Source organism: Pteropus vampyrus, unplaced genomic scaffold (genome assembly GCF_000151845.1).
Source record: "Pteropus vampyrus isolate Shadow unplaced genomic scaffold, Pvam_2.0 Scaffold1, whole genome shotgun sequence".
Taxonomy (NCBI): Eukaryota; Metazoa; Chordata; class Mammalia; order Chiroptera; family Pteropodidae; genus Pteropus; species Pteropus vampyrus.
In genome coordinates this window covers 1,480,020-1,490,637 of record NW_011888782.1, presented here as the reverse complement: position 1 = coordinate 1,490,637, position 10,618 = coordinate 1,480,020, and the positions used below count along the sequence as shown (strand labels likewise).

Below are 10,618 nucleotides of genomic sequence, written 5' to 3'. Positions count from 1 at the left end.
TATTGGAGCCAACCTTTGTTTCCACTTGGAAACCCTAACCGCCCCGAGCAAACACCGGTTATCCCACAAATAATTTTTTAGGAATTGGTTATACCACAGGATCTTTGGTAAACTAGAAATGCTTAGCAGTTCCTTGTCGTGCTGAGTGGGTTTTTTTTTTTTCCTCAAATACAGAAAATACACCGAACTTAACTTTTTTCCTTCACTAGACAAAAACATGGAAGATATAAAATCACTATCTTCCTTTAGACACCATAGTAGACAGTTGTTTTGACTGCTCAGCACCCATTCTCCATTTCTAATAATGCTCAAGTCCTTTCCCCATTGAATGTGATTTTGGCGGGAAGGAATCCTGGTGACCTCTCAAACTGTTGAAGCTAAAGGGACAGAGCTGTGCCATCTGATATAGTAGCCACTGGCCACATGTAACTATCGAGAACTTAAAATGTATCTAGGAACAGAATATTTGTTTATCTATATTTTATTTTAAATTTTAAAAAGTTAGACATTTATACAATCCATGAAGTGATCTAGCACCCATCTGGCATCACAACCATTACAATCATATTGACCGTATGCCCTATGCTGTACTCTGTATCCCCGTGACTGTTTCGTAATTTCTAATTTGTACTTCTTCATCTTCACCTTTTTTACCACGTCCCCCAACCTCCCTCCCTCTAGCAATCACCAGTGTGTTCTCTGTGAGTCTGTTTTCATTTAGTTTGCTCATTTCTTTTGTTCCTGAGACTCTGCATATAAGTGAAATCATACGTTCATCTTTTTCTGACTTATTTCACCCGCCATAACACCCTTTAGGTCCATCCATGTCATTGCAAATGGTAAGATTTCATTTTTTAAATAGCTGAGTAATATTCCGTTGCATACACGTACCATGACATCTTTATCCACTCTATGGATGGGCACCTAGGTTGCTTTAACTTTAGTTAACTTATTTAAATTTAAAACTGATGCTCAATTCAGTTTTTGAAAAATTAAGTATGTTCGAAACAATTTGAGTAAGTGAATCTACTTTTTCAACTAAATTTTATGTACATACAATTAACTTCTTACAGTTCAAGTATTTCCATTGAAAATTCAGCTTCCAAATTAAGACACGTTATAAATGTAAAATATACTCTGGATTTTGGAGAGAACCTGTAAAATATCTTATTGATACTTTTTTATGTTGGGTACATGTTGAAATGATAATATTTGGATATATTAGGTTAAATAAAATACATTGTTAAAATTAACTCCACATGTTGCTTTTTACTTTTTTTTAATGTGACACTAGAAATTATAAAATCACTCATGTGGCTTGCTTATATTTCTCTTCGCTCTTCCTGTTCCAGGACAGGCTGGGGTGGATCTATAATCTGAGTTTGGCCAACCAAATTCTCCTGAGAGCCTGGGCAAGCAAGGCAAGGACAGAGAACTGGTGGGCAGGTCAAAGGGAGGTAAGCAACTGCAGGAGTCACTCTCTCTACCTGTGTCTTGGTGAGATATTCCAGACTTCCTTAGTCTAGGGGTCCTCAACCCCCGAGCTGTAGACCGGTACTGGTCCATTGCCTGTTAGGAACCAGGCCACACAGTAGGAAGTGAGCGGCAGGTGAGCGAGCTAGCAAAGCTCTCCAGCGTTAGCATCACCGCCTCAGCTCCACCTCAGATCATCAGGCATTAGATTCTCATAGGAGCTCCGGTCCCTGATGCCAAAATGGTTGGGGACCACTGCCTTAGTCTTCTAATTCTACCTAACGGATTCCTTTTTGCTCACATTAGCCTGTCTCTTCCTGGTGTTTGCAATCAAACATCCTAACAGACCTCATCATGATTTGCCAGGAAGTGAGTCTCTACCCTCGACCCTTTATTTCATTAGAATCCCTGGTATATCTTGTTACCATCAAAGTCACATCAGGGCTGGGACTGGGGCACTGGCAGAAACAGCTGAGTCTGTATCAAGCTCCTTGAAGAGTGTGATGCTCAGCCAGGGTTGTGAAGTATGGCTTTAGGCCTACTTGTAAGCATCTGCATGACTAGTGAGTAAACATGAGCCTATGCTGCCATATTTCTGATACAGATGTTAAGCAAACTTCCTGGGATCCCTGCCCTTCAGCTGGAGGAATTCCATTCATGCACTCAACAAATATTTATTGAGCACCAATTATTTACACTCTAGGTATTGTACTAGACACTAAGGATATAGCAGTGAGCAAAATAGACAAAAACACCTCTCTGCTAAAGTATACTTTTTAGTGGGGGAGAGGGGATAATAAGCCAAATGAAAGAGAATATAGAGTATGTTTCCTGCTGAAAGTTCTAAGAAGAAAACCAAACCAGGGAAGGGGATAAGGAACGTTTGTATGCGTGTGTTGAAAAGGCATAGAAATTTAGTTGGGGCGATCACAGAAGGAACCCTTAGTATGTTATATTTGCAGGAAAGGAGCAAGCCTTGAGAATATGAAGTGGGGGGAGGGGAGTTTTCTAGCAAACAGAAAAGCAAGTGTAAAGACCCTGAGGTAGGACTTTGGCCTCAGAGTTGCCGTGAAGTTGCTTAATTAGGCCACCTCTAACTTCTGAGGCCGAGGGCTACTCAAAGCTTCTGGATGCTGGGAGTGGCCACTGAGGAGCAGGGGGCAGGACCACGGGGAGGAGGATGTTGAGGTCCGCTCTGCTCGTGGACTTGGTGAGTCTGTTGTCGTAATGACACGCTCTACCGTGTATGCTTTGGTGTGCCATTTTGAAACGTGAATCCACTCTTGTCAGTTTGAGAGATCTCAGGAGACCAGATGCCACCATGGCTGGAAGGCTATCCTACTGGACCCCAAATGATCCTTGCTGGAAAGGGAATCAACCTCTCACTGGAGGCTCTGTGTCATTTGAACCAGCTGACCAAGAGCTGGGGACTTCCTCGGTTCCCTAGTTAGGAACGCCCACCTGATTTCCAGGGTACTTTTAATCCTGAATACACATGAGGATGTGGATCTAAGGCCCACTCTGTCTGTCCAAGTGGACTGGGCATATGTGCCTAAGGACAGCCCGTTAACAATTGGGTTTTGATTTTTTTTTTATTCATGCAAATAACCAAAAGTCAAACTAGAGTAGCCTAATTTTCCAGGACGAGGGGGAGGGCTCTCCCATCTTCACAGTGAGGAAAGGTTTGAATCGATAGACTCCGTGAGAAAATCCAGGAAGCCTTTTTCTGGCACTTTTTTTTCCCCATAAGAATGCCTTGTTTTAATAGGAAACAATAAATATGGTTTCTAACTTAAAAAAAAAAAATCTGGTATTAGAGGAACAGCAGAAGGCCAACGTGGCTGGTATGGAGTAAGGAAAAAGAATGGTGGAAATTGCAGGCAGAGAGGTAAGGTGCTGGGGAGAGGAGGCATCTGCAGTCACCCATTTAAAAAGTGAAACATGGCTCTTCACCTGGGTGGTATTAGCCATCAACCCAACAGGCTCAGGAGTGCTGGTGAAGGCCTTCTGGAGACCCTGTCCACAGCCGTTCTCCATTTGACCAATACTTACTTAGGGTGTCCTGAGAGAGGGACCACTCCAGATAATCACCCTTTGTTTGTTCACATATTTTTGGGTGAAGATGAAGCAGAGGAAAGATCTTTTTTCACAGAGCTTATAGCAACCACACTCTGACACTAGGATGTACAAGGATTTTCAGGATAAACTCAGTCACCCCAATGAGAAAGAGATACTGAAAAAAAAAAAGGGAAATAAAAATATTGTGGCACGATCATAAACCCTAGGTGTTCTTTGTCTGCCTTGAGTTAAGTGAGGACACTTCCCAGAATCCTGTTTATTTGGAAAATTGGAAAATTCCAACAATCACCAAGAGTGGTTTTATTTTTCTTAGGCATCTGACTTCTCTTTGTACCTAGAGCCCATTATAGCACTCTGACTGATTAGATTGGATTAGACATCAGAAAAATTTACAAAAGTAAATATGCATTCTCCTGGATTGTTAAATACTCAAACTATCTCATCAACTGATTTGTTCAAACTGCTGTGCACCCCTTGCTGCTGGGGCACTGATGTCCTGTCTGAGCCCCAGTTTTCTCCAGCTATTTGTACCCCATTCTAGGTCTACGGTCCCATCTCTTCAGCGGCTGGGTCTCAGGCTTTCTGCTCTGTTCTCTTCGTAGACCTATAAATAAATGCTTTGTCATCTCACCAAATGCAAATCAGGGATCAGGAGACCATCCATGATCATCATTCATTCATTCATTCGTACTTCTATTGAGTGCATACTAGAGCTCAGACATGCTCCAGGGACTGAGGAGACCCTCACTACACACAAAAAAAGTGAAATAAGTGACTGTAGAAGGGAAAAGTGGGGCTTACACTCTAGTGAGAAGACAGACCATAAATAAGTAGATAAGGCATATGTCAAATGGTAACTGCTATGAAAAAAAAAAGAATGGCAGGTAAAGAGGTGGAGAATGATGAAGCATGTGGTGCTAGTTTAGAACAAGTGGTCAAGAAAGGACACTTTGATAAGGTGACCTTTGAGTAGGCTTCTGGAAATCTTAGGGTAGATCTTTTCAGGTAGCAAAACCAGTGAGAACCAAACCTGAGTATGATTGACTGTTGGAACGGGAGCCAGGAAGCCATGATGGAGGGAGTGAGCCAGGGGGATGAGCTCAGAGAAGTGTCAGGGACACGCTCAGATGGCAAACTCTGTCAGTCAAGGCAAGGACTGTGGATTTTATTATGAGACGGAAACCACTGCAACACTTTGAAAGGGTCATGCTGGCTGCTGTGAGGAAAGACTAGAAACCCAGTGAGGAGACTGCAACAGTAATCCAGGCAAAAGAAATGAAGAAATACATGCCACAGACAAACGCTGTCCCATGGGCTAACAGTAGGTCCACTGATTGGTTTGCACCCCTTTTACTTCTTTGGGGAGGGATTATGAAGTGCCAGTGAAGAAGCGAAGCCTGGCCAAGGCTACCTGGCTCTATTGAAAGAGCATTTGTTCACAGAAAACATTTTCTTAAATAGAACATCTATAACATCCTTTATTTAGGATCTTCATTAATTTGAATCCCTTCAGAAGCCTGGATAAGAAGTATCTACCTTCTGAACTTCTCAGACTGTTGTAGCTTAAAGAGTGAGAAAAGTGTTATTCGCAAGCCTAACGTAACCTATGAAAGTACCTAATGCTGCTCTTGGACTTTGCTGCTTTCACCCACTTCAGTTCTCGTGGACGGAACGTGAGCAGGCCAAGAGGTCTAAGTAGGCCGTAGTTGTGGGAAGAGCTGGGTGATGTAGATCTCGGGGAAGCCTTTGTAAAGAACCACAGGTTGATGAGGAAATCGGTTCCTCCATGATCAGTTGACTTTTCTATTATGTATTCTCAAAGGTTAAAATGTCCACTACCAAAGAGAACCCCCTGGAAAAGCAGTGCCACGCCTTCCATGACTGCTTTGTGCGGAAGCACTTGGTAACTTCCTGTTGGACAGCTCTCCCTGCTGCTGACCACACGTACATCTTGGAGAGTTCTTGGTGGAAAAAGCCCTCACTGGTGAGTTCTCGCCTTCCTTCCTTCCCGCCATGTAGGTATTATAAAGGGCAACTTCTTATTTTAAAACCATGTGGTTTCGAAAGCATGGCGAACCTGACTGACTGTCCCTGGTGGGCTGCCGCGTAAGCCACGTCTGCTGACAGCCCTGACAGCCTGAGGAGATCCCAGAGATGGCTGCGAGTGGCCTACAGTCAGTCCAGTCGTTCATGTGACGGAGCCTAAGGCTCTCAATCTTATTTTATCCTTTGGAGATTAGAATTTTCCCTTTCAAAACAACCCTTACTATGGCTCTTCACCTGGGTGGTATTAGCCATCAACCCATTTTATCTGAATAAATTAAGGGCGGAGGAGAGAAGTAGAAATGGACCACATGGAGTGACTTGCCTTAGGGATGGCTGTGTATATGACAGACACAGATAAAAATAGATGAATTGAAACAACCACCAGTTTTAGCCAGTTTTCCTCAAAGGCAGAATAATTATCACAAAAATAAGTATCAGATATAACCTTTAATTCTAATTGTCCAGAAACAACCTGATTTCTTCTAAGTCACAACTTTTAAAACTAGTAATAGGGTTAAATTGGTTGGGTTATAAGATTTTGTTCACTTTAAATAAGAATACCTTATAAAGTACAATATTGTGGTTCACAAAAATCAAGGTGCTTCTATGTGGCTCCAGTGAGTGTCACAACCAACCCTCAGTAGGTAAGGGTTCTCTAGGTTTAAAAGTTAATCCCAATGTTTAGAAAGAAAAATGAGGTGCAGAGAGGTTAAGGGCTCAAAGGCAAATGTTTAACTGGGCCAAATGACATACAAGGAATCAGAACCCAGGTCTTTGTCAAATGTCTGCTCCCCATCCCCATTCCAAGACGACATTTAAATAATGGTTGAAATAATCTCATGACCTTAATAAATTTATATGATATGTATGGTTTCTAATAAAACGTTTTTTATCGTTTTTAGAAATAAAAATACTCTTATTTGAAAATTTAAATTTACCAGTTATTATTCCAATGGCATCCACACTAAAAAGGTAACAAGAAATAAGTAAAATTAATTATATATTTCATTTAATTCAAAATATCCAAATTTTATTTCAACATGTAATCAATATTTTAAAAGTATTAATAAAGTAAATATTAATAAAAATATTCTTTTCATAACTAAGTCTTCAAAATTTGGTGTGTATTTTATACTTTATTTCTTAATTGAGATGCTTAAATTTTCATTCAGAATACTTGCTCTGTATTTAAATTTCATAAAATTTACATTTGAAAGTCAATTCACATACCCAAGTTATGCCAAGCATACTTAAAAGTTTTCCAGTGATTGAGTTGAGAATATCAATCTCTTTTCAAAATTAAATAACTTTCTTCTATCTTAAACTATCCACTGTCTCATGAACATATAGATTATTAAACTTTTTCTTAATTACATTTTCTCATAATATGCCATATTTTCTAGTAAACTTTAAACTGCATTCAGATTTTTGTATAAATGCTGTTGAATTATGAAGACACTTAATATTTGAATTCTAAAATGACCCAGTCATGCATCTTCCTCCAATGAAAACATAACTGCAACGTGTTAAACCAACCCCTAAAATCAATGTTAAAAAGGAGATCCCACTCTATTTTTTTTACAAAGTAATGATTAAATATTCCTTGAGTATTTATTTAAATGGAACAATTCATGAGAATTAAAAAGTGAAAATATTTTTATGACTATGCTTTAGCTCTCCAATTTATTATCTTTACTAGTTTAGTGTTTAAAAAATCATAAATACTTAGATATTAGACTGAATGACAACAGCTATGGAATGTATTTAACTTAAACCCGTGTGACCCTTGAAATTATAAAACCCACTGATCAAAATAGATGCTCAAATTGCTGCAAAAATAGAATGAGACTCCAATGCTCATGAAGTCTGTCTAAAGGTGAGACTGTGTCAGACGTGTGGCCCTCAAGCTTCTGGCTTGGTCTGCAAGCTCCAGCTTTACGATTGTTGAGAGGTGGACTTCGTCAGGCCCATCTGCTATGCGCAAAGCTCGCATTAGGGCATACCTAGAAAAACAGAAAGAACACGGATGGCAGGAGTTATCAGAGAGAAACATGATACGTTAACGTCAGTCATTCTGATTCTAAGCCAAAACTATTAATTTTTGAAATCTCGCCAAGGCAGTGATAAGAAAAAGAGAGCACAGAGCAAATCAAGGAAAAAGCCCAAGGACAACTGAAATGCCATTTAAAAAATTCTCACCTTGGAAAGTGGACTCTTAAAGGGCACCGTGCAGTGGGCTTAATCTCAGTCTTGATTTGCTATAGGTTACTAGGAGTTGCTAGAGCTAAGAGATCTCTTAGGTAAGCCACAAGCAGTGAAGTATAAATATATAATACTTATATACTATAATTATATAGTACTATATATTTAGTTCTTTCTTCAGGTGAAAGATTGATGGGGCCCACCTCCATCACCTCCAGTGTGATAGAGACGGTGGCATTGTGACTGTGAGGTAATGGGCATGGACAGTTTTCCTTCTTGACTCCTAGCAACCAGAATCCAGACATGAGATGGTCATTGACATGCACTGCTGCAAAATGGGCTGAGATCATCCTAAGTACATACCTAACCCTGGCTCTGGGTTCCTTGTGGCCATCTCTGTCTCCTCTTCTTCCTGGTTCCCCATGTTATTTCTTCTACCCGGGAACCCAGTGTAAAAGTTAACATAATTGAATGAAATGGTAATTGTAATCATAAGAGCAACTATCTATTGGTACTGGGCTCTATACTAAAGTACCTATACTACAGTTGACCCTTGAACAACATGGGGGTTAGGGCACCGATATTCCATGCAGCTGAAAATCTGCATATAACTAGACCTTTATTTGGCCTTCAATTTATACTTTAATGTAAGTTGGTATCTTTATTTTCTTCTTAGTGTCAAGGCATCTGCAGATTTTTAACTCCAAGCCTATCACATTTAGATAGTTATTACATGGCAGCTACTCACACGTGAGCCAGAGGGTAATCCTGGGAAACACCTGCACCTCCACACACCTGGATGGCCTGGTCAGTAATTCTGCAGACGGCCCGGGGAGTAGCCACTTTAATCATTGCGATCTACAAAAGCAAGGTACCAAAAGAATGTTCCTTTCTTCAATAATACACAATGTGGCAGAATTTGATATAATCTGTATTTTCTTTGTGAAATGAAACAAGGGAACTTTCCCACATGCGTTCACCACAAAAACAGGATCTCTGATGAAAGCCAACAAAGACATCCGCTGTAATGCAGCTAATTGCCATATTTCAGTTAATATGGACCTTCTGGAAAGAGATATCTCTTCCAAATCACATTCTATTAATTTATTTATAATTTTCCTATTTCCAAAAGAATTTCAGGCAGCTGATAAATTACATTCATCATCTTAGGGGGTCATAAAAAGAGTTCAAGAGTCTTCACTGATCAGTTTTCTCTAAGCAATTTTAATAGCTTTTAGAATTAAATGATCATGTTCTTATTCCATATAAGCCAGAAACATAAAATGGCAAGGGGCAAGAGGTACCTTTTATGATACATTTGCTATGTGTCAGCACAGTGCTGTGCATTCTATATTATCTTGGTCACTCCACTAGAACCCTAGGCAGAAAGGTTACTTGGCCCAATGTCACAAGGCTAGCAGAAAGTGACACACTGAGTACAATACCAGGTTTGTATAAAGTCTAGGATTTCCCTAATCTCACTTGCTGTATCTCAAAAATGAAGATATTTGGCATCCTGAAAATCATTCGCAAAGCAGCTCAGTGAAAGGAAAACTAGCAAGTGCTATACATTTATAAGCTTTAAACCAAAATCACATAGAAGCACATAGAAATTCTGAGTGCTAGGAAGGCACCACGAGACCTGAAATACCCAGTGAGTAGAGAAACTGGAGAAGGCTTCGCAGGCAGTGGTCCAAGGGGCCTCACCTCCTTCCTAGCGCCAGCAACGCCCAGAGTGTCAATGCTGTGGGCAGCTTTCAAGGTCAACAAGCGGATCTCTTCAATGGCAATGCGGCTTTCAGCAATCCAGTGAGCCACAACCTCCTGCAGAGTAACAAAAAACAGCAAATAGGAAGGGATAAGCTGGTGTCCCGGGTCATGTAACACAGCTTTGTAGTTTAGTGAAAACTACACATGTCTGCGTGCGTGGGTCCCAAGGCTCAGATCCGAAGTGAGGAGATGCCACTCCAGCCTCAGCTCCAGGCCCATCCTCTCACCCGGCGTCTCCCAGAGCTCCGCGTGTGATTTGTAGAGTACCTGCACAGATTAAGATAATGGTACTTTGAATGACTTCCAGGAAAGTGGAAGAGATGCACTTTCCCCTATTCCTCTTGCTAAGTACAACTAAAAACCTGGATATTATTTATTACACAAACCTAAGAAGACTCTGAAAGCTGCAGAGAATGCAGACCTGCTAGGGATTTGCAGACTAAAAGAACAATTTGGTGGTGACTTCCCTGGGTTTTCTTTTTGCCTCATATATCCCAGACTTAAAGCTGAAGATGCCAGCAACCTAGAAATGCCAATGAGCACAGACAACAATCAAACAAAAAATTAGCCCCGACAAAAGCCTGCTCTCTTTAGCTAATGGATTGTGTAGGGGCAGCCTAGCAAGACAGAAAGCTTCTATAGAATAATGACCCTACCCAAGCCAACATCATAGAAAAACTTTGGCCCTTTTCCTATTCATGCCAGCATAGATTTCTACCCTCATCAGTGCTGTAATGAGGTACCTCAACGCCCCTGCCAGAGTGGGATCAGAGAATGCCAAGTGAAGAGCTAGTCCAGCAATAAGCTACATTCTCCCTGTGGTGTCAGTAGAGACCATATGGGGATCCTGGATTTCCATCTCACCAGGCAATAAGAATGCACTCTTCTTTTCAGGTATCAGTGGAAGTTGAATAGGAACTTGGACTTCTTCCTCTGCCTGGCAGCAATGAGGTAGTGTAACCCCATCTTAGAACAGAATGGTGTCTCAGAAAGCCAGCTAAAATAGATTTATACATCCTAATATCTCTGGTGAATATAGATGTAAAAC

The 10,618-nt window shown here is 40.7% G+C and overlaps 1 protein-coding gene across 1 annotated transcript in view; it reads right to left on the bottom strand.

Moving 5' to 3' along the window:
* Positions 1-6,714: 6,714 nt before the first annotated feature.
* Positions 6,715-10,618, bottom strand: part of ACAD11 (acyl-CoA dehydrogenase family member 11) — a 66,219-nt gene continuing 62,315 nt past the window's right edge. The window contains exons 18-20 of the mRNA XM_011367213.2: positions 9,508-9,624; positions 8,549-8,658; positions 6,715-7,601 (exon numbers count right to left, since the gene is read on the bottom strand). Coding sequence (XP_011365515.1) covers positions 7,469-7,601; positions 8,549-8,658; positions 9,508-9,624 — 360 coding nt within the window. The 3' untranslated portion in view covers positions 6,715-7,468. The remainder of the gene's footprint in view (positions 7,602-8,548; positions 8,659-9,507; positions 9,625-10,618) is intronic.